A 25,049-nucleotide genomic window follows, 5' to 3' on the forward strand; every position below is an offset into this window, starting at 1 on the left:
CCTATACGTCACTTTGATTGCAGAGGATAGTTAAGCTCAAGGTAGTTGAAGTCTGGAGACACAAACCACTTTCCATTATAGCTGGCTGAACTACTTCCACTTAATTTCAGTGACCATCAGATTAGATCATAGATTAACTGACCTTTAGGAAGCTAAAGGATTTCTGGCTAACAGTGTAGTCCCACAGCTATTACTCATAATCTCATGGCTAAAAGCAAAAATTAGATAGCAAAAACGCTTACACTGGACACATTTCAGGCAAGGCCCCTCTGCTAGTATAAATCATTAATGAAGTTTCCCTGGTTTGTAGCAGCTGAGGATTTTTAACTTTCCATCAGCACTGTGAATTGAGGAGGCTCCCCAGACATGGTCTGACCTCTGCTGCAGGACAACATGATGTCTTCCCCAGCTCTGTCTCCTTGGAGCGCTTCCTGCTGTTGCTCACTGTGCTACCTCTGCAGCATTGGCATCATGTCTAACCCGAATTCCCCTTTTGCAGCTCAGCTGCCCTTATTCATCCACAGCATCTGGAAAACAATGTATTTTCTTTTTCTTGGCATATTTGGGAACACTTTCAGTTGTGCAGTCCTCTTCTGTTCCATCCCATTTCTCTCGGGTGGTTCTTCCTGGCCTTGCAGCAAACTCATTGCTCTTGGCTGCTCCACATCTTCTGTGGAGTGCAGTGCCTGGAGCTGGGCGCAGGATTCGGGCTGAGGCTTTCAGCATCAAGCAGAGTGGGAGGATTATTTCACACATCTCACATATGGCACTCCTGTTCATATATCCCCACATGACATTCATTTTTTGCAGCAGTCTGAAGTGGTTGGCGTTCGGTTTGTGGCACGCGGTAATTCACCAACCATCCATGCTGTTTTCTACCGTGTTTGCACAAACGATTGTTCCAACATGAGGTTTACCCTCGTCCTTGCTGAATGATCGATTTATGTCATGCCACTGCTCCTGTTTACTAAGTTCCCCCTGATGCCATTGCTGCTATTCCAAAATATGTTCACTGAAGCTGGTTGGCAATGTTTTGCAGTTAAACATTCTCATATTTTCAGGAATTCCTTTTGGAATAGCTCAAGTCGTATGCCCAGTCATAAGTTTGTGCTAATCATTTAGACAATATGACTGCAGAACCCTCAGTTCGGTGCGCTCTGTAATGCTCATTTTTACCCGTCATGTTTCCCTTAGTGTCCCTCAGCACCAGCCATTTCCAAGAACAAGCGATCTGCAGGGAAGGGTGCCAGCCTCTGTGTGTGTTCGTCCTTAGCTCCTGCACCACTGGGACAATTACAAGCACTGAAATTAGCACAGCTAAGCAAGCTGTACTCCCAAGCTCAGACACTGTGAGCAGACAGGGACATCTTTTGCTTTCCCCACCTGTTAAATACAACATACTACTTCAAATCTCCTGTGCTTTGGATGTAATCACCTTCAGTGCACTGTCTCCTAATTTATTTTCCTCTTTAATTAAGGCGGGTTACAATAGCACAGCTCATGAAAGAAACCTCCTGAGTTGCGGTAACACAGTCACCAATGCATGGCTATACCCAAGGCCCGATGCCTGTACCGGATTCCTGCTGCAAGGAGGCCAGCAAGCTGCACTCTGCCTTCAGCCTCCCTCTTCTCCAGGGAAGGCTCATCAGGTCCAGTGGAGGTCTTCTCATCAGCTTGGCAGGCTCCCACCATTCATCTGGCTGTATTTAGAGTTAGCGTATGCCTTGCCAGTTCCATGAAGCTGTCACCACCCGCACTTAGCACAGTCATGTAAGGGCAGAGGTACTCACGTGCCTGGTTCACATGGAGTACTTGTCCACTTTTGACCCTAAGAATTATATACCAAAAAAAATCAATTCTTCCTAATTCAGACAAATTTAAAGTAGTTGAGTTGTTGTGCCAGCTGAGAACCAGAAACAAAATTCTGATTTCCTGCTGCCCGTTCCACTGAAATCTACAGATGTTTGGTCTGGCACGGATGCTAATGCATTCATTGCAGGTTTCCCTTACGCATTAAATGTTGTTTAATAACTGCCAATCTTATAAAAATACCGGTTTCCTCAAAAAAGAAAAAAAAAAAGTGCCACAAAACAAGGCACTGAACAAGCAGCAGTGATGGCTGAGTGAGATTCTGGCCTGAGTTTCTCACCTCCTGCAGGTGCAGCACAACACTAGACATGGGGACTCAGAAGCAAACTATAACTGTGCATTGCTCTCTGTCCTTAAGGGGATGCCCACAGGAGAGGGATGCAGCTTTTCCCAGCCCCCGGCTGGGCAGCAGGGCTCAGTTCCGTAGAGTGGTTGGTGGTGCCAGGCGCTGCCAAAAACAGGAAAGACACAGGGCTGGCTCCACACGCTTATATTTAGCCTCAGGACTGAGGTAAAACTGGCATGGGAAACACAGCTAGCAGTTAGGAGAGCAGCTTGAGTTTGAAGCTTGCTGTAAACTGAAGGGGAACAAGCCTGGTGCCAAAGCTAGCGCAACAGGGATGGGCTTCTGCTCTTACTGTATCCCTCACTCTGTGCTCCTGTGTCATGGTGCCCACGGCAGCACTTGCAGTGTGGTCACAGCTTCTGGATGCTGGGTTGTAGGGAGCACAGGGGCAGGACTGTGAGCTGGGAGCTCTGCACCAGGGCCGTGGGGATGCTGGAGGCTGGACAGCAAAGGTCAAAGGGAGAGAAGGATCAGAGCAGCCAGTATGCAGCCCCTGGGGAACGCGAGTGTTGCAGACCTGGGCCAGCAGGGCTCAGGGTCTCTATCAGCTTGCAAGGTACCAGCCTCACTAGGGAATTGTGACATATGCCAGATTTGTAAGCCTTAAAACCATTCATTATCTCCCCTATCAAGCACCCATGCGTTTGCTATATTCACTAAAACCAAAGTGTCAGTTTTGGTTACATATAAAGATTTACAGAGAGAAAGAAACATCTCCCAAAGTGCCCTTCAGTCCACACGTAAAGGTAACAGACACACAGATGTTTGACTTTGTATAACATTTTTCCACCATTTTCTCTGCTGTTAGCTAATAAAAATGTGAAGCGTACTGAGCCTCTCTTGTCTTTATTACCCACACTGTGCTCTCTCACTTCTCTTGCCAACCTGACCCTCCATCCCTGCCTGCTGGAGGAAATGTGCTGTTCTCAGCTGGGACATCACCCTCTGCTGACATCAGACATGACCTTCATCCCATTTTCCTCTCCCTCATCTCAGTTGCATTTTGGGGCAGCCCCCTGAGGCAGATCTTGCCCATCTTCTCGTTCCAGGTGCAGCACTCTTCCCTTATCCCAGCACTGCTCTTAGGGTGTTTTGTTCTTCCCCAGTTTCCTTTGTCATTTTCTCCTCAGCCATAGCTGTACCCACTGCTCCAGCCCTTTTCTCAGTGTTCCTCAGTAGCATCCTTAGCTCCCAAACAGTTTCCCACCGTACCCTGCAGTAAGATTGCTGCTGCTTCAGTTTTCCCAGTGATTTCCACTGTTCATCCCTTGCATATTTTGCTCTGCCAAAGGCTCCAGGAACACCCTGGAAGCACACTGTTGTTGTTTTTTTTGTCACTCCATCTGCTCAGCCTTCCCAATTCAATCCTGCTCTGCTCAGTTACGTTCCTAATCAGTTGTTGTATTTTTTTGTTCCTTGCCTATCTGAGCAGCCAGGCATCTTCTGCAGTCCCTCAGCCATCTCCTGGAGGGGAGGGCCCCCAGTGCAGCCCTTCTCCCTTGGCCTACTACATTAATCTCACCTAAGCCATGGCTTTCAACCTACAGGCAGGCAGAAGATCCACCTCCTTCACCTGCTAGCCCCTCTCACTCATCCTGACAGATCTATTGCCTTAGATCCATTGAGGAACCTGAACACCAACAAGCCGCTGAGGCATGGAAAGGAAACAGGTTTAAAATACACACAGTGGCAGTGTTTTAGACACTGTCATGCCAACTCTTTCTTGAGCAGTGCAAGAAATGCGTGTAAAGCCTGTCAGATGTGATGGCAGCATGGCCAGTATGTACCCATGTTCCCTTTACACCACCACAGATACCACTGAAGCCTTCAAATGTTTATGGGCTCCTTGGCTTCAGAAGCATATCAGTGACTCAGGAAATACAGTGCTTTATTGAGAAGAGGAGCTTTGAAGAGGAGCTATGGTGCCCCATCCCTGGAGGTGCTCAAGGCCAGGTTGGATGGGGCCCTGGGCAGCCTGAGCTGGTGGGGGGCAGCCCTGCCCACAGCAGGGGTTGGAGCTGGGTGGGCTTTGAGGTTCCTTCCAACCTAAGCCCTTCCATGATTCTCTGATACTTTGCTTTTTACTAGACTCATGCTCCATGGAGACCTGGGGAAAGTCATCAGGAGTTGATGCAACTTTTCATTTTAGGTCCCTGTCATATTTAGTGCCTTTCATAAATGGCATTTCCCAAACAGGAGGTGGCTGCCAGGTGCATATGGCAGGGGGCTGTGGTTTTCAGGCAGTGAGACCTCTGCATTTTGGAGGAGGACACTGGTGGAGATGGATTATGTTAAGTTACTGGAATAAGTATACGTGAGTTGTTTTGGTTTCAGCTTTCTCACCAGAAAAGGCAGCTTGAAGTGTGGTGAACTAATCCATATTCCACTGGGCCATGATCCACAAGGAGAAACCTCTTAGAAGCAAATGATATTCTGGCTTGTGGGCTTAAAAATTCAAAAGAGATGTGAAAGTTGATTTTGCCCCAGATACACTCACTGTACCTTGCTCTGCCATCACTAACTGTCAGGCACAGTGTGTCACTTAGCTATTCTGCTGCGTGGTAAGTGTTAACCTTTCTCAGATGATTGCAGGTAGCTTTCATTTACCTTTAACTAATTGGCTTTTTTACACAATGTGCATAAAATCTGTCGAAAGCTTACTTCAGAAGGAAAATCCGTTTGCAGTTATCTAAGCATGTCAGATACAAGACAAGCCCAGTGATACTTATCTGTATATCTGACAATCCCTTTGACCAGCAAGGCTTGAGTTCCATGCATTGCGGTGAAGCTTGTTGGCCACCCCTGTCATTTCTTTGCCACCCTGGTGCTAGATTTCCCCATCCTAAGTGGCCACTCTACTCTCCCTATGCTCCTCCCAGCCAGCCTAAGCACTTCTGGCTTGCTTCATTTCCATCAGGTTAGCTCTGCAGAGGGTTCAGACAGGGGGTAGACGATCGTGCCGCACAGATGCAAATATTCTAACAGCTAAAATCATCCTCAACTCCTTCCGTGGCGCTGAGTGAAATATGACTTTTAACTTTTGCCAGGTCTTCTCCAAAAACAGAGGAAAGTAAGTCACACATCTAAACAGACTTGACAGTCTGCTATTTTAACACCAAAACAAGCCTTTAAACCATTCTTAAGTGGAATGAAATATTCCCTGTATAACTAAAAGTAAATTTTGAACCATTATTTGTTTTTCTTATCTTTCTCAAAATAAAAAAGCCGATCAGGTTTTCTCTCAAATGTATTCCTGTTTTTAAAATGTGCTTATCTAACATTGTTGCTACCACTGTAACAACAAAAACTCAAATATTACACTCCTTCAGTCCCAAAAACAATGTTCCAAATAAAACACAGCACTTTCCCAAATGCCAAATCAGTCTTTGTAACTCGTACTGAAATAACTGGCACAATTCAAGATTAACCACACAGTTGCTGGGTTACTCATATATCATCATATGAGTGCAGCTCTGAAAGTAGCGCCTCCTACTTTGTGGTGTCAGCCCATGATGTCAGAAGCAGGTGATGGTGGTATGGCAGTAGCGGTCGAACCATCCCAGCAATATATTCCATTACATTTCGTTCCACGCAACAGATGAATTCCTCCATGAAGAAAAAAAATGGCACCTACTGACATTCACTGACACTTACTGAATGCTTCTGGAGACTTAACAGCGGATGTGAGCGCAGTGAGGGATGGATGTGCATTTCAACAGTAGTGACAGTGACAGTGAATCACATCCACTGGTGCTGATTATTCTGAGAGCAGCATGCAGGCTCTTGTTCATTGCTAGTGAAAATGCAGAGCTGTTGAAAAACAGTCTTTTGTAGATGAGGTTTTGCTCTATCAAATAGTGTTATTTTGCTCTTTGTTGCTGTTGTAGCTCCCATGTAAATAAATAAAAGACATTACTTTTGGAGCAACCTATGTAATAAGTGGTTTGATTTGAGAGAGTTGAGTTGAATTTGTTTTGGTTTAAAACATATTTTGAAAGTGCACTATTAAATGAGAAGATGGCTTTTTATAATGTACAGCTTTCATATCCACCGCAAATTAGAAGTGACAAATGATGTTACTGTCATTGCTAATTAGCGGTCACAGTAAGATGAGGACTGTGAGTACTGAGGCATTGTTTAGTTCTAGTTATTTAAAATACTTCTGCTTTTTGCTTCTCTTCTCCCAGCTGATAGAAAAAAATACAGGAATAACTGCATCTGTCTCATGTGTGTGTGAGTGATTTCAAAGCAAAGGAATTGTGTCTAGAATGACTTTAGTTTCAATGGTATCATATAGATCATACTATTAAAATTAGCTTGTGCTTTGCATTGGCTTCTGAGACATCTGCCCACTGTTGATTGTTTGCTGTGAGGAAAGATGGTGTTGGGGAGTTTATAACTGGGACACATCCTGTACCCCAGCATCACTGGTCCTGAGTATTTACAGCAAGACAGAAAGCGTGAGGGTTCTCCTTTCCATCAGCATATCCTCTGTGCAAATGTGCGCTCAGAATGATTCGGAAAGGGTGAACCCTGACCAAGACAGACAAAAGCAGAGAGTGCTAATCCTGTGCTGCATTCTCAAAAATTATCTTTAGAAACAGAGGGAAGATAGATGAGATATTAAATCAGACATTCAGAAAGCTGAGATCAGAACTATGCCAGGCAGCGGATCTGTGTGGGTGTTAGGAGCAAGCGAGCCCCTTTTGCACTGTGCTTGGAGGCTCTGCGCAAGACCCGAACAAGACAGAAACCTTGTGCTGGACTGCAAGACACACACTGCTTTCCTGCCTACGCACTGAGCAATCTGAGCGCAGGCTGAACAGCCCAGAGAGTCTTTCTGCAAGATCTAAACCTAAAAATAACGCTGTGGTCTCCTAGCATAAAGCACAGAGCACCAGCTGATGATTTCTTCTCTGCGTGCAGCAGCTCGTGCTGCGTGGTGTGCAGGGACGCTTGCTCCGCATTGCTGCGCTCCTGTGGGCACAGCCACCCACAGCTGTGAAACACAGCAGATACTTACAGCTTAGTATTAAACATCTCTCTTAGTTTCCTGCCAAGTAAATAGAGCACAAAGCACAATGACAGTCTCTCAGGAGACCGTGGTAGGTTTTTTGTCTGGTGTGAATCCACCAAGGTGTTCATGTGTTGTGGTCCTGGCAGCAAGCTGAGGACCACAGGGGCTTACACAGGCCTTTCTGTCTGGGATGGATCTAAAGGAGCCTGGGGAGATCAACCCCAGCAACTGAGAGGGAATACCTGTATGCAGATGTAAAGCAGCCCCAGAGCCTGACCTGCTGCTATTGTGCCTTAGTGCCCAGCAGACCGACATAAATAATCTCAGGAAGTATGCTTCTCTTTGGGGGAAAATCCCAATAAAGTCGTTAACATCTGCAGGCATAGTGAACCTCATTAATATATATGTAAAATGTACTGTTATCCAGTTATGATGCAGGGTAAGGAAGGCATTGTGATCTGTACAGCATATATATATACCAATACCACCTATCTTGTTTTTCTCTTGTGCATTTTCCTTAATCCAGTTACCATTCCTGCAGATACATTTACTTGACCTTTGAGCCTGTGGTTGGAGTTGTGAAGAAATGTCAGGCAATGCTTGTGTGCCTGGCACTTCACTCATGTTGGACAGAAGAACACATTCAAGATGGTAGCTGCCTAAAGTCAGTGATCTACAGGCATTACTCAGCACTCAAGTGAATTGCCAGAAACAGCCAGATAAGCATAGAACCAGCAAGTTAGACTTGTAGGGCATTGGAAGGAGGGCTGTAAAGATGGTGATGGGTCCTGAGGACAAGATGTATGAGAAGCAGCTGAGGCCCCTGTGTTTGCTCAGCACAGAGCAGAGGAGCTGATGGAGGCCTGATGGCGGCTGCAGCTCCTCACAGGGAGCGGAGGGGCAGCGCTGAGCTCTGCTCTGTGTGACAGCGACAGGGCCCGAGGGAACGGCATGGAGCTGTGCCACGGGAGGGGCAGCTGGGGGTCAGGGAAAGGGGCTGCACCACAGGGCGGTGGGCATGGAACGGGATGCACAGGGCTGTGGGCACGGCCCTGAGTGCTGGAGCTCAAGGAGCATTGGGACACCGCTCTCAGACATAGGGTTTGGTTTGGGTGGTGCTGTGTGGAGCCAGGGGTTGGACTCTGTGATCCTTGTGGGTTCCTTCCAGCTCAGGATATTCTGTGACTCTGTGATGCTTTTTTGCTCAGCAGAACTGCTTGGGACAGGAAAGTCTGCATGCTTTGGGATATCCAACTGTGCAATGTCTGCCATCCACACCACAAAGCTGCAGTGTTACAGCACAATTTATGGTCCACCAACTTCATCTAGAATGCTCCTTATGTGTTGCAAGAGTGTACTGATGGCGATTTAGCTGTTCAGGTCAATCCACACCACTAAATTGTGATAAACCTGGGGAGCCCTGTCGTTAGAACCAAGTTAGACTTGGTTCTAATTCTGTTTGCATGCAAAAGGATCTGGATTTGCTCTATTATGTCATTATTTTAGTGTAAATAAGGGTCTGAAGCTGGATGTTTGCTTCAGCTGGATGCAAATTCTCTTGCTCTGTCTGCTTATTCAGCGGCACTGTGAAGCTGAGGTGTGTTCTGTATTAATACCACGCCTGCTGGGAGCAGGTCACCTGTATCCTCAGCAACTGGTCAGTTACAACTCCTGTGGCAAAGGGAAACAGGATTAGTGTTTTCACTTGGCTTTTCATAAGACGAGTGCTGATGAGCTCACTGATCTATCTGGAAAAAGTAAGTCAGCAGAGGGAAATTGTCTCAGTCTCTTTGTTGACATTACTGTGGAAAGCAATCACATAGCTGAGCGATGTACATTGTTATTTTTAATACTGTCAGCTAGGAAAATTCATTGCACCTTCATTATATCATATGTTATTACAGATATCGTTTTGGAAAGGGCAATTCCTGCAATATGATGCTGATCTCCCACACACTTATTTTGCACAAGTGCAGTTCCTGAGAGCTTGCCTGTGCTGGCAGCAAGATGGGATGTGAATTTATAGCATCCTAGCTATTCTATGTTAATTCACCCAGTGTTTGTCTCCGTGGATGATATTTCACTCCACTTTGAATGTGAATTAAGTTGTTCTTCCAGATTTCCACAAAGAACACTGGTGCAAGATAGGCAGTGCTCTGTAAGTTTGCACACTTCCTCACTGCACACTAAATTCCTCTTGCAGACAATCATTCACGTTCACTGGGATGATTTCTGACTTGCATTAACCTAAGTGAAACTGCATTGCTATAGCTGAACCGATAGTGTTGCAAGAGTAGAGTCATTACAATACAGGCAAAAGCCTTAAATCAAAATCCCGACGTAAGCCTAGTGACATCCATGCTTCCACGTCAGGCTTTGCTGGTCCAGTTCACAAGGACACCTCTACGCATCATGCCATGACTCATTCCCATTTTCAGCCCATCGTTCATGCCACTGGTGTCAGGAAAACAACTTGGATTAAAAAGTAACTCTCCAAAAATGTAGTGAATGCTTCTAATCCCAGTCATCCCATTAGTCTGGTGCAGAGAGCAGCTCTAGGAGCAGGAGCCTTGGTAAGAGCAGGCAAGCAGCAGGCTCAGGTAGGAGAGGAGGAGCATGACAAGGGATGAGATGGACCTCTCTCCCCAGCTTTGCTGCCAGAGCCGCCTGCTGCCTTGGGAGCTCTTTGTGCTTGTACTGGGGCTTTGTGAGCTGGAATGCTGGCGGTCAGTGGGCATCATCCATGCTAGTGCAACATTCACCATGGCTGAGGCAGAGATCAGTGGGCATTAAGCTTTGTGTGCAGCTGCCCTAAAGTGAGATGAATGAAATTAATTGCCCGTAAGACGCTGCCTTCCAAAGGAAGTGCAAAGAATGCAACTTCACGGCCTTAAGGGAGATTTTATTCAGAGTGCTTTTACTTGAGTATAAAACACAGGCACACAACCCTGATCATGAAGGAGGCTAATGAAACTTTTTATGGCATTTTCAGACTAATCATAAAAGCACTCCATTTAAACTAGGAATCACTTTTTATTACTGATATTGTTATTAGTTTATAAAATTACAAAATAGCCCATGCTAAATTTAAGGTCCTCCAAAATAGTAGATAACTGTGGCTATGCTTTGTGGTCTTCCTTGTCGACAAGTCATAATTTCTGTCCTTAGTTGTCCAAGACGTGTGGTAGGGGCATCTGCTACAATGCAAAGTAGTAGAAAAAGACAGCAAGAACCAAAAGGTTTTGATCCCTATTTCCTCCAATACCTTTCTCATATTCCTATAACATTTTCCTTTGCCCATTCAGAATCTGTTTTCCATAAAGTAATCCAGTCCTTCCTTGTACTCTGTGTTCTCAGCACATAGTTGTACAGCCTGACTGTAGGGCACGACCAGTGAATCATAATAGCAAATGTCAACAGCAAAAGATCTCCAGTAGCCCATTAGCTGTTTGAGTTCATATTTGTTATTTACTGAGTGACGGTGAATAATGAACAAATTGCTGCAAATCATTACAGATTTGTGGCTAAGTCGCTAGTAAAAAGGGAAAATCGGTTAAAGTAATTACATAATTTATTTGCAATGGAAAAATTGCCTTGTTCTCATTAATATTATATAAGTTAGACATAGCACTAGCAAGAGAATAAAATCAGTTAGGGATGAAAAAAAAAAAAAAGAAAAAGAAAAGAAACTAAAATCAGAGGAGAGTGAAAGAAATTCTCACAAAATGCTTCTGTGAGCCAATCATCAGCTCTAATCTGTGTTACTGAGACCTGATCAAGCATCAGACAGTGCTGGCGATAGTCACTGCAGGTTTTGCCTGTAGTCAGTAGTTAGACGAGCACATTAAGTTAGCTACATCCCATTATAGCTCAGCCGTCCTAATTTGTGTATGAGTTCAGGTTTCATCTTTTACTCGTAGCATGTGGGGTCGGGACAGTATGCCAGACTGCTAGCCATCCAGGCAGGCCTTCCTAGAGGTTAATCAGAATTCTATAGCTGTTGTACAAATGGGCACAGGAGTCCGAGAGTGTACAGTCGAAGGAAAATGACAATTCCCAGCACACAGATTGAGTAGTGAGGGGCCGAGCCTAAAATAGAATGGTATCTAACTATTTTTCCATTGGCTTTGCAAAGCACATGAGGGGATGCCTCTTCATGTGTTTGCTTGAACTGTCCTCCAAATCAATTGCCATTTTAGGATAGTCTCAAGGACCGCGCAGAAGTGAGTGATGTCCTGAAAGTGTTTTTATGTTTCCTCTTTAAAGAAAATACAGGGCATCAGGAGTTAGTCTTATCAGACATTATGCAAAATCTTATGACAGATAAAAAGTCCTGCTCAGCTTCATATCTAATTAGCTCTAATATTTTTTTTCATTGCAAAGTCAAAGGCTGTCCGAATTAATGTAGCTATCTGAATATTTTTAGTCAGGAGCCTATTAATGCTGAAATGTTGTTTTGCAAAAACGTGCTATAACTAAAGCTCATGATGGAAGTAATTTGTAATATTCAATGACCTCATTTTATACTGTTTTGCTCACTGGAAGCTAATGCATACGATGCCATGTGAAATTTTCAGAGAAGCCTGTCTGCAGGACTTATGGGAGCCATAAATGGATTAAACCTCTCACTCCCTGCTTTGGCAAGTGATCAGTTACATTTAAATAAAGGTCAGTCTGTCTTTACAAAGAACACACTGGAAGCAAGCTTAATAGCTTTCCCTACTGAGCCTAGAACATAACTATTTGAAGCATAATTAACAGCGGGGTGCCAGTCACTGATTGTGCTTTTTGCTTTATTTTACGTCTGGGGAGTTCCAGTATTTCCCATTAGTTTTAAGAGAGGGCACGGTGCTAGTTATCAAATTGACAGTCTTGACCTGGCATCTGAAAGCAGCTGTAAAACATTGCTTAGGGCAATTAAGATGAAGGCCAAATGCCATACCAAGACCAGGACTGTAATATTGCTGCAAATTGGACAGTCGTGTTCCATGCCATGATTCCAAACAACACTGTAGGTATGGTATCTGCTAGATGTGAGAGTGTGGACTTGCTTACTCTCATACCAGGTGTTAGTGATAAGGAAGTAAACCAGATGTCCTATTTCCTCCTTTTTAAAGGTACTGACCAGAAAAGGTCAATTCACTTTGTAAAGTGAATTAAATATTTAGCCCAGTTAAGTGTAAACACAGTATGTCCTGGATCCGGAGAGTATCCCATTTGTTTTGGGTTTCTTGACTGATATTTGTAGCCTTTGTGTCAAAAGTGATAACTGTCTACATGTGAAGAGAATATGGCCAACAGAACTATTTTGGTAGCCTGCAGACAAGTCCAAAGTTCTAATGGAGATCTGTGAATTACCCTGACCTGCTGGACTGGAGCACCAACTTGAGCAGTCTAGTGACTGCACTTCTTTGTCGTCGGTGTCTAATTCTGCTCTGATCATTTCATCTAATGCTACCAGAAAATGGGTAAGAACAAAGTGCTGGGTACTGGCTTGTGAGAATTTCTGGAGACAGGACAAGAGCAGACTGGAAAGGTAAAGAAAGGACAGGGAAGAAAAGAAAAGAAAAAATAAAATAAAATAAAATAAAATAACAAGGAGGAAAAAATGGTGAATAGGGTAAGATTCAGTGGAAAGGATCTGTTATAATATGGCATGAGTATTAAAGTCTTACACTTCAGTTAATGCTGTATTTGTTCCATTCACCTGTATGTAAAACCAGCTTTCTTCGCATCTACTCTCATCTGATTCCTGCTTGATGATGACTGCACTCCTAACTCGGGTCTACTATGAGTGAGTAGAGGTCAGTAGCCCCAGACTACATCTTTGTTATCAGTCATAGGAACCAGAAGAGAAGGATGGTCAACCAGAGATTAAAATAAAACCATCCACTTATCTCAGTTTCTCTGCACTTTGGAGTTACCCACAGGATTTTAGTTCTGCTGGTTGTTATTTCTTTTCATGAACACTATGTCCATTTTAAGAGTTAATTAATTAATTACAAAATGTAGGAATTGCCAGGGGAAAAAGAGCTGCATTTGGTTTCACAAATCCTTAGACATGCTAACGTAAGAAAACTAATGCCTTAAGCAGTTTCATGTCAGTTCTACATTTCTTCCTCTCTAAAAGTTATTTGTGCTTTTCTTTTTTTGTTCCATTTCTAGGATTTCTTTTTCCTGATGGAAAATCTGTATAGGAAGCGGAGAATTCAGTGACTGATTTACTTGACAATATGCAGCTTATATGAAGGTTTCGTTTTTTGCAGTCATTCTACAAAGCAGCCAACTAATGCTCTGCTTCCAGCACTGGCACTTCAAGGTCATATTCCTTTGTTTCCACCACAGGTCAGATTCCATCACCAAGAAAAACTAATTTCAAAGCATCTTCTATCACAGGCACTCCAAAATATTGAAATGGAACAGCCAGCTAGAGAAAATACTTTTTTCTTTAACCCATCAACCATGCATCAGCGAAGCAGAACTCTCCTCCAGCTCTGGCAGTAAGGTTTGCTAGTCAGGTAGCAAACATGCTTCAGTGGCTTAGAGCTTCGTAATATTTTCTCTCTTCTGCAGGATACTTACCTCAAGAATTGTTAACATCCACATGCCTCTCCTTGGAGCCTTTTAGTATGTCCATGTTACCTTTTTCCACGTGTTTATTTGGGTACTTTAAATACTTGCTTTGTTCTCTATTGTAGGTCATGGGTTATATGGGACTTTTGAAATGTTGTCCTCCTGGAGAAAAACTAGAGAAGACCAACATGTTAAAGAGAGGACTGCAGCCGTATTTGCAGACTCCATGCTCTCGTTTTCCCTCACCACTGCCATGTACCTGGTCACTTTTGGAATAGGTGCCAGTCCCTTCACTAACATTGAAGCAGCCAGGATTTTCTGCTGCAATTCCTGTATTGCAATTTTCTTCAACTACCTCTATGTACTCTCCTTTTATGGTTCCAGCCTGGTGTTTACTGGCTACATAGAAAACAACTACCAGCATAGTATCTTCTGTAGAAAGGTACCAAAGCCAGAGGTATTGCAAGAGAAGCCTGCATGGTATAGGTTTCTTCTGACAGCCAGATTCAGTGAGGACACAACGGATTCAGAGGAAACGAACACTTACGAGAGTCATCTTTTGGTGTGGTTCCTTAAACGCTATTATTGTGACTGGATAACAAACACTTACGTCAAGCCTTTTGTAGTTCTCTTTTACCTTGTTTATATTTCCTTTGCCTTAATGGGCTACCTGCAGGTCAGCGAAGGGTCAGACCTGAGCAACATCGTAGCGACCGCCACACGGACCATTGAGTATACAACTGCCCAGCAGAAGTATTTCAGTAACTATAGCCCGGTGATTGGGTTCTACATCTACGAGTCGATAGAGTACTGGAACACCAGTGTCCAGGAGGACGTGCTGGAGTATACCAAGGGCTTTGTGAGGATATCTTGGTTTGAGAGCTACTTAAATTACCTTAGGAAACTCAACATATCTACTGGATTGCCCAAGAAAAATTTCACTGATATGTTGAGGAACTCCTTCTTGAAAGCTCCTCAGTTTGCCCATTTTTCAGAGGATATCATCTTTTCCAAGAAATACAACAATGAAGTTGATGTCGTGGCCTCCAGAATGTTCCTGGTGGCCAAGACAATGGAAACTAAGAGGGAAGAACTTTATGACCTCCTGGAAACCCTGAGGAAGCTTTCGCTCACCTCCAAGGTGAAATTCATCGTTTTCAATCCATCGTTTGTGTACATGGATCGTTATGCCTCTTCAGTGGGAGCCCCCTTACAAAACTCCTGCATCAGTGCTTTATTTCTGCTCTTCTTCTCTGCATTCCTGGTGGCAGACTCTCTGATCAATGTATGGCTCACTCTAACTGTTGCCTCGGTTGAGTTTGGAGTTATAGGTTTTATGACCTTGTGGAAAGTGGAACTAGATTGTATTTCTGTGTTGTGCTTGATTTACGGAATTAATTATACAATTGACAACTGTGCTCCACTGTTATCAACCTTTGTCCTGGGCAAAGAGTTCACAAGAACTAAATGGGTGAAAAATGCCCTGGAAGTGCATGGGGTAGCTATTTTGCAGAGCTACCTCTGCTATATTGTTGGTCTGATTCCTCTTGCAGCTGTGCCTTCAAATCTGACCCGTACACTGTTCAGGTGCTTGTTTTTAATAGCATTAGTCACCTTCTTTCACTGCTTTGCCATTTTACCTGTGATATTGACTTTTCTGCCACCGTCCAAGAAGAAGAGGAAAGAGAAGAAGAATCCTGAAAACCGTGAGGAAATAGAGTGTGTTGAAATGGTGGATATGGATAGCACTCGAGTGGTTGACCAAATTACAACAGTCTAACTTGTTTGTTTGTTGCTTTTTTACAATAGGTCTTACTGAGGAAAAAAATAATAATAAACCAGTACTGAGTCAGTATCTGGGGAGAGAAAGGGGTTTGGAGGTTTCTCCTCCCCCCCTCTAAGCTAAATCCAGGAATATTCAAAACGATGGGAGAGATTTCAAAAGAAAATAAAAGAGCCAGGGGATTGCACCTTGATCAGCTCCTATAAGAGGTATTACGAGAGAAAAGTGCAAAGAGGGGATGAATTTCAGACACATGAAGTAAAATCCAGTGAGAGAGGTTGGGTTCGTAAGCAGCCTTCTGCAATGCCTGCGCTGCAGATACTGCAATTATTGTTGCTAAAGCCCATCAGATTGAAAGGTCAGCTGTCAAGGATGAAGTAGCACTAAGTATTCGCTGGATGTAAAGGCTTTACAAACTTTCTGCAAAGCAATAACTCAAGTCAGTGAGTCCACTCTTATAGGTCTCAGCCATCATGTTTAATTTTTCTTTGCTCCCCTAATCTAAACATTTATGCAAGACTGTATAACAGATAGCAAACTGTACTGGGAAAGAAGGCAGTACACGGCAACCAAACACTTTCCAAACACTTATATGCTATAAATCACTTTATCTTTTTTTTTTTTTTTCTAAAAATATCCTTATTTTAAAATGTAAATCATCCTGCGTAACATTTTTAATCATGGTTTTATAGCTGTTTCTTTTTCTTATAAAAGCAAAACAACAAAAAAAAAGAACAAAAAAAAGAAGAAAAAAGAAAAAAAGAACAGAAAATCCCAGTGACTCTGTCACTGCAGAAACCATATCATTCTATTTTATAAATGTCTCGCTACTAGCTAAACACGTAACCTGCTTTACCAACTGTAACCTTGTTAGCACTCTACTAACACGTGCAAGTGGATCTAGCAGCAGACAGAAGACGGTGTACTGGATATTTCAGCACCCAAATCCATGATGCAAACCTCATGTACTAAGACGTCGTCAAGAAAGTGAATGTTAGGGCTCTTTTGGTGAGAGCCTATTTCAGGCCATTCACTAGTAATGCACACTAAGAGGATTAGTGGGTAGTTTTATGTAATGCGTAATTTAATCCCTCCATCTTCCTGGAGTACCAGTAAAGCAATAGACCTGACAGCTATGGGCTCTTCCAAGAGACAGCAGACCCTGAGAGTTGTACATAGCGAATTGAAGTTTAATTGTAGCAAGTTGAACAACATCCCCAGAGAGCCCATATCAAAGTGGCCTATTGGAAGCATTGCATCCGAGAGAAAAAAAATTTAAAAAAAAAAAAAAAAAAAGAAGAAGAAAAAAAAACCTTAAAAAGATTATGTTACTGAGTCTTTTTGGAGCTGTGAGTTCTAAATTCCTTTAGCATCTCTGATGCAGAGTAATACATAAAACAAAGCATTTTTTCCCACCCTGCACCCCTCCACCCCTCAGAACTACATAATTATTACTCAACGGTTTGTTACTGGGTTGGGATACATGAGCCAATTCTCTGGGTTTTGCTGGGAGTGCTCCAGCTATAAATGGCCTGCAAAAAAACCGTCTGCAGGAAGCTGGCATGCGTGTCAGGCAATCTCATGACTGTACAGACCCGAGAATACTGGACAAGTTTTCAGCAGCTAGCATGGTTCTTGCCAGTGCCTGGAGGTTGTTGGGTCCTGCAGGAACCCTGGGGCTCAGCTGCAGGGCACCAGCATTGCAGACTTAGCACAGATCTGGCCGCAGCCTGGAGGTGCTGCTTTGTGTGAAGCAGCTCTACAGCGTCAAGTCCCAGCCACCCCCGCAGCCCTGTGCGAAATGCACTAAGGCCACCTTGTGAATGTTAAATTTCAAGTGAACAGATACTTCTAGAGCTTCCTCCCTCGCAGATGAGCAGATATTTTGCCCTCCCTGAAGCAAGCTGTTGCGTTCTGAGTAGCAAAACAAGTTGGCAGTGCAGCTGGCAGCATTTGCCTTCCCCTGCATAACTCCTCTCTGACCAGAAGGAAAGGAAACGGTGTCCAGGAATGCACAGGCTCTTTGCTTGAACGAGCACCATTTGCTGCAGTAGCAGATGGGAAGCAGTAACAACTTCAGCCTTGGCAGAAGTCAGACAGGCAGACAACTCAGAGACTGTCAAATGAATGTGAGGTGAGGGGAAGGTCTTTTTCCCCTCCTTAGACTCAGGTGTGGGGCTATGTTTTCCACACAGAAATCATTCCTCCCATGTACTTCCACTGTAAAATTTCTGTGGCCGTCATTATGTCATTTCAATTACAATTTCCCTATGTTCTGACTGTTCATCAGACAACTGCAGTGGCTTTTAAAATTCAGATGGCATTAACTCAGTTGAGAGCTACAGAGGAATTGCAAACCATTTCTGACAGCAGCCATCTACTGGCTTGTGGGACTCCTGGAAATAAGAGACATGTGAAAGAGTTAGTTTGTACATGGTAGAGAGGAATACATGGCAAACACCCATTTGACACCTCTGCTACCCCTCGTGCTATCACTTGCAAACACGGGATGCAAGGATGGCTTCCATAAGCCTCTCACATCTAATTGAAATACATAGATAGGAGAGTCTTTAAAGAGATATCCAATGACAAGCTTACACTTTCACAGTTATCATTAAATCTCAGCATGCGAGGCATTCAGAGTTTTTCAAGGAAAGTGACAAAACCCGTGATAAAATTGCCTTTCTGTCTTCAGATCTGTTGGGGAAAATATATGGAGGCAGTGCTATGGCAAAGTACCACAGTACATGCTTGGGCGTCCACAGAGTGACAGTCAGGAAGACCACATCTTTGCCCCGAGAGAGAGCTAACGATAATGAAATTGTTTCTGAGGGATATTTGCCCAATCCACTCTAAAAGTCAGTTTAAAGTCAGATTCCTCCCCCACCAGGTCTTCTCAGCACCATGTTACCCACCAGTTATTTGTGCTGGCTGCCCACAAGTGGGATGGGGAAGAGGATCCATGTCCCTCTCAGCACAGAGAAGTCCATGTCAGGTGAGAAGCAGTTTCTGAATCCTCACTGCCCCCTGGAATCCCAAAACAGAGACAAAAACAACTTCTGTATCTGTCTCACCATGTTTCACCTCAAGCTGACCTTCCATTCCCCACTTGTAGGCTTGGTGATCTAAAGTCATGAAAGTGCTTAGGGTGTTCTTGGCCAAAGTCTATGAGATTCTCGCCTGAATCCTGATGTTTCTGAGAGACACCAAATAGTCCTTCTCTACAGGAAGCCCAAATACCTCAACATGAACCCGAAACAGCACGTTCTCAAGGTCTCAGACTATGCTAACCCAGTTTGACTTTCCTTCCCGTAGGCTTTTTCCTCTGGAGCAATTATCTCCACCAAAGTCAATTGGTGTTTGCCACATCCATTGATATAGGTGCAGGTATTGTGCTCTGTTCTCGGTCCAAAGCACTCCAAATGGCAAACTGTGTGTCAGCTTTTACCCTCACTGGTGAGCCTCCATTTGGAAGACTACCTAGGTTTAAGCAGTTTTTGTCACCCTCCTAAGAAGCTTTCTACCCCAGGTATCACTGTGGTTTTGTTTACAATAGAGATGACCCAATTTTTGTATAAATTCAGTGAGTAACGGTATTTATAATACACTGCCAGGCACTGGCTAAAATTTAACAGCAACCATTTTGAGCACAGCAAAAGAGGATATATAGGACTGTGGCTCACTGAGAGCGTTTATCTTCTACAAACATTAACATTTCCGTACAGTAAGGTATGGTGTACAAGTATATTTTTACTACAGGGTAAACATGGGGGAAAAGAAGCAACTTAAGTGCATATGTCCACTGAGACCACTCCAATTTTCTTCTGAGATATTTTCTAATGTTGGCTTAGTACAAGCCCATTTTCAACTTACAAGTTCCCTAACTGGAATAAAAAAACTGAAGAGAGAAAGGTTGGTATAGCTGGAATAATTTCACCATAAAAATTAAGTGATGAAGCCAGAATTTTCTGCCCAAAGCTTTAAGTGAAATTGTTCCACTTAGATTAAAATTGGAGCTGTGAAGGCTGAGAAAAACCTGCCTAGCAAAGAAAAGGAACTTCTTTTCCAAAGGCAAGCAAATGCATTTAGCTTGGACAACTGCATGAACCCGGAGGGAAAACAACACCAGAGTGGCTTGAGGTTGCACTGTGCCATGTGAGGATTCGTATCTGCTCTCAGAAGCTTTCTGAGCCAGCACTGCATTCAGGTAACATGTGTACTGTAAATTGAAAGGTGTACTTTTAAAGGCTTTTCTCTGGGCTAGCTGTCCGCCAGCAAGCCACCAAATCCCACCGCAGCCAACACCTCCTTTATTTTTATTAACCGAAGAAACAAGAGAGAGCAGCAGCACAAGTGAGAAAATTCAGGAGGGGGAGAAAGAAATAGTGATTTCTCTCTTAAACAGGGAGTATGTCAGAAAGAGCTCTTTAGCATGTGATTTTGATTTCAACTTTGAAAAGCAAATGAGTGGTTTTTTTCCCTGCTGCTTAGCTTTGGAAATAGAGCATTCTTAGAGATCTGGGAAAAGGGAGCAGGGTGGAGGAGCTGCCTTTAGGTTTGCTGTGCAGCTGGGGCTACTGCAATTACCCAGGCAGGGACAGGAGCTGTGGGCAGGATGGGAGCACAGGAAGGAAAGAGGACACGCATGGGGTCAGAGCCAGAGTATGGGCACTGAGTGCATGTCACAGCCCTGCCCTGCACTGCACACAGTGTGCATGCAGCCCAGAGCTTGTGTGCAGAGCAAGCTCCTGGAGTGCTTGACACCTCTACAGCACTTGTCTGTTCTCTGTATCTAGAAGACCCTGAACAGAAAGGGTTACCCAGAGCCTTTTTCTCCCCTGCAAACTTGGATATTAAAACCCCAACTCGTACGAACCAAGTTGTACAATTTGAGCCACATACATAGGGGCAAAGTATATCTTCTTGCATCTCCAGTGAGAAGGAGATGCGTGTAGGCAGCATTCTCCTCTCACAGCTCACCATCACCACAGGGCACCTTGGAGCCCCAGGGCAGACACAGAGGAAACCTTACTCCCTTTCCGCCTATCCCCAGTCTTCTTAGAGAACTAGGAGATTTAGTTCCAAATTTTGGCAGAGATGGGCATCTGTGAATCTCATCCTCTGCCAGGAAAACTCAAGAGAAAAATCTGGGGGTTCTTCTTTTTTAAGATATGGCAAAGGCTTGGACCCAGGAGGGGATCTGGAGTGTGTTCCTGCCCAGTATGCACAGATTGGGGCATGGGGGTGTTGTTTCTGCAGAGGTGGCTCCTAGGCAGCTCCTTGCCTGGGGGATAGCAGCTCAGCATCTCCTGGGGGCAGCCACTGGTATTCTGCAGGTCATCACTATTTCAGTTCTTGGTGGGGGGGGGAGAAAAATAAAGAAAAAAAAAAGGAAAGTCAGTCAGTATAAATAATTCTAGGTTATTTAAGCTCCAAGAAGTCTTAATCTGTGTGTCACATAAATGGCTTGCAAGATGTCAGGGGTTTTCATTTGGGCTTTTTTAACCTATTTTTACTATTTTTGTATTAATTTAGGGAAGAAAAAAAAAATTGTATAATGAATCTCAATGTACAGCATAAGCCTAAAATAAAATGGCTGTCTCTCTCTTTGCTTCCTGTGCTCCCCAAGTGCTGCAGAAGCCCATGCCATTGCCCTGCCAGCACAGCAATTTGCCTGTCCTCTCCAAGCAGCCAGGCAGCATCCTCTCCAGCTGCCACCAGAGAGGGATGCTGGAGCAGTTTGGGGCACCTGCTCTCTGCTCACACAAGAATTAGTCTTATCACAAGTTGGCGGTGGTGGGACTTCTCACCACCTCAGCATCCACAAAGCTAGGAAACCCCATCATTACTGCAGCTCATCTCTCTCTGTGCAGTTGCTGTCCCAAGATCTTCCCATCCCTGCAATCCATCACCCTTCCCTATTTCATCTTCCAGGTCTTCCCCAGCAGACCTACTCAGGTCAACTGCTGCGCTGGAGCAGCACAGCACTGTGCCAAGTGACAAGGGTGACAGGCACAGCTACTCTGTTGCAGCTGGTTGCAGTAATGAGATAAGAATCAGTTCCCTCTCAAGGGTGAGGGAGCCAGACGTAGGCCTGGATCAATGCAGACAGCAGCAAGACTGGGAGCGGGCTGCAGGCAGTCATAGCACTTGCCAAGTGCTATGGCACATGCCACTTTGGTTTGATGGAGAGTTTTGTGCACTTCTCAAAGGTGGCTTCTATCCCCCATTCCTGACCTAGCCATAGAATCAGAACGGCTTGGGTTGGGAGGGACCTCAAGGATGATCAGGTTCCAACCCCCCTGCTGCAGGCAGGGCTGCCAACCACTACAGCAAGTACTGGATCAGATTGCCCAGGGCCCCACCCAATCTTGAACACCTCCAGGGTCGGGGCATCCACAACCTCTCTGGGCAGCCTGTTCCAGCACCTCATTACTCTCTCTGTAAAAAAACTCTTCCCTCTGACTTAATCTAGATCTCCCCTCTTTTACTTTAAAACCATTCCCCCTAGTCCTGTCACTATCTACCCATGTAAAAGTTGAGTTCCCTCATGTTAATAAACTCCCTTTAACTACTGGAAGGCTGCAATGAGGTCGCTCTGCAGCCTACTTTTTTCCAGGCTAAACAAGCCCAGATCCTTCAGCCTGTCTCCATATGATGGATGCTCCAGCCCTAAGTCCCTGTCGCCTGTTCATTCTCATGTCACCAGAACACTGTAATTCCAAACTGCCACATTTCATTATTTGTACAACTACATTGCACACACATACTATGAAAGATTAGGGACTCCAAACAGTGCAGCATGCTCACTTTTACACCATTCCCTTTCAATATCACTTAAGGTTAGGTGTATAGGTTAAACAAAATACAGAATTTGTTAAGGGGAACTGGTTTTGATATACTGGTTTCTTTTTACTGGCACAAAGCAACTGAAATATATGCTAAGCACTAATCTAGAAAGAGCTGAACATGAAGTCGGTCAGGCCATCACTGGTTAAAGACCCTAGTAGCTGGATGGCCAGAGGGTGTAGAATGTTCTATTCTGATTCTCCTGAATAAAGCCTGTCTGGGGAGCAGACATACTTCTGAGCTAGACTGACACTTGTGTTCCTAGAAATTACCACGCTGAGCGGGTGAAGTTTGCTGGAAACAAAATGTTGAATGTATATAAACAAAGTGATGCCAGAAAACACAATGTGCATTAAAAAAAATGTGCCTTCACATACATTTCATAATTAGCAATCTGTTCACTGATTCTGCGAGGAAAAACGATTTTGTCTTTGTTAGCAAAAATCAGGAAATGATATGTCCCACTAATAGATATATAGTGCAGACACCCCCATACCAATTACGTATTTTATATACACACAACTCAAGATGCCTCTGTGAAAGGGAAAAAAAAAAAGGAGGAAAATACAACCCGAAAACATAGTCAAAAGCTGGTAGGAAGAGCGGCCCAGCTGTCCTGGAATTAGGAATGTGTCAGCATGGTTGGAGCAAGAGAGAAGGTGTGGAGAAGCATAGGAACAAGGAAGGGAGCCGCAGAAATGTTGAGAAAGGTATTACTTTGGGTATTACTGTTCCAGGCAGATGGGAGAGAAATGGCACAAAAACTTCTGAGCTGTAAAGAGAGGGAAGGTCTGAAGGAGAAGGAGGAGAGAGCAAAATTATATGAGGGCATGAAAGATTTGCAGCTGTAATTTATAGCAGGTCTGCCTAACAATAGATAGGGTCTGTTCACATAAGGAAAATGAAAATTCACCGCTGCCTAATTATATGAATTCAAATATAGATTCAGTACCTCATTGCTTCAGAATAAAAGGTGGATATCATTCGTAATGGAGGCTGGAGCCCAGAGCTGGAGACTTTCGTGTGATATATACACAGTATCATACAGAAAAAGAGATCATTCAGATGCACTCTGGCTCATAACTTACTGCAAATAACAAATGGTCCCTCCATCTCTTTGAGCAGAATTCTTACTCAGAGAAAAGCAGCTGACTTTTAATGTATCTGAAACAGACATACCTCCCTGATAAAATACTCATCTGTCTGAGGGATTTTTTTTTCTTCTGACAATGCAATCGATTTTCTTTCTGGACAAAATGAGCCCTTATGTACATCACCTGCCGTAGGAGGTGGGAAATACCCGCTCTCCTAAGGTGATCGCCAAGTCAGGAACATCTGCAATTGAATTTCTCTCTTGTCTTTCCTCGCAGCATGCGATGGCAAGCTGCCCTGGGTTTGCCTATTCTCAGCCCTGTGTAAATCACCGCACTGCACCAAAGGACTATCGGGAGGTATGATTTCAGGATATTCCCCTTGGTCAGCCCCTCTGATGGGAATCACTTCTGCCCATTCCCCATTTCTTACTGGAAGGGTTGCTACAGAAGCTATGGCAGGAAAGCAAAAAACATTTTGCTGCGCTGACTTCTCTCTGATATATGGGAGTGATGTGACGTATATTATTCGATCTGGAAAGGAGAAACATTCAAAGCCCATTGTCAGAACACCATAGTATATTTAATGTCCCCATCTGTGTGGATGTTATCCAGCAGATTTATAATATGGACATTGCAGAAGTGGGGAGAGTAAAGAGAGAGGCAGAGAGAGAAAAATATCTCTCAGACGACTCATTTGGCGCTCTCCAAATCTCTCTATCAAAGGAACGGTTATTGCCTCACAGTCAGGGATGACACCAAGCCTGAAGAATCTCATTTACAAGGGAAGGTTAAAAGAACTGGGCTTAGAAATGGGAAGTTTGGAGTTGACGTATGTGTCTTCAGAATAACAGAAAGGATTGCTAACATCTGCGAGTTCCTTTTTCCAGCATGTGCTTCAAAAGCCAGCATCTCAGAATACAAAATATTTGAGGTGAGAAGCAAATAATAAATTTATGGAGAAGGTTTCAGAGGTAGAACTGACAAATATGTATTGGAAGCAGGAGACAAAAATTGGACTCAGATCAGAGATACCTAAATTTACTGAAGAGAACCCCATAAAAACCTGTATGGAAAAGCTCTCAGATGTACTCACAGGGCTGAAGAACTAGCTCTTCAGGTGGTCTGTTCCGGCACCACGCTGAACACAAGGTAAGTTTTAAATTACTGACACCTACAACAACAAAGCTTTAAACTCTGGAGCCTGGGCAAGAAAGAATATTTTTAAATGACAAGAAAGAAATGCAGTATCAAACTCTTGGTGTACATCAGCATCTCTCCATGGACTTTGTAGGTCTAATATCAGTGGGTTGAAGCATGGCCGGTCATTCTCCAGGTGACTGTTTCCCTCTTCCCCTACCAGCCAAAGGCTGAGTTTCACATTGCCAGTCCTCTTCCGAAGGCAGACAGGCCCTCTGACACTGCCCAGGTGCCTGAGTGCCTGGGGCACGGAGCCAAGGCTGGTCCAGCACAGCCTTAACGAGGAGTACCCCATGCCTGAGCCACTGCTGGGCATAGCCT

At 44.1% G+C, this 25,049-nt stretch overlaps 1 protein-coding gene across 1 annotated transcript in view; it reads left to right on the plus strand.

Moving 5' to 3' along the window:
* Positions 1 to 21,194, plus strand: part of PTCHD1 (patched domain containing 1) — a 34,173-nt gene extending 12,979 nt beyond the window's left edge. The window contains exon 3 of the mRNA XM_015885468.2: positions 13,931 to 21,194. Within this exon, the coding sequence (XP_015740954.1) occupies positions 13,931 to 15,585 (1,655 nt within the window). The 3' untranslated portion in view covers positions 15,586 to 21,194. The remainder of the gene's footprint in view (positions 1 to 13,930) is intronic.
* The last annotated feature ends 3,855 nt before the right edge of the window (positions 21,195 to 25,049 follow it).

The sequence above is a fragment of the Coturnix japonica genome, chromosome 1 (assembly GCF_001577835.2).
Source record: "Coturnix japonica isolate 7356 chromosome 1, Coturnix japonica 2.1, whole genome shotgun sequence".
Taxonomy (NCBI): domain Eukaryota; kingdom Metazoa; phylum Chordata; class Aves; order Galliformes; family Phasianidae; genus Coturnix; species Coturnix japonica.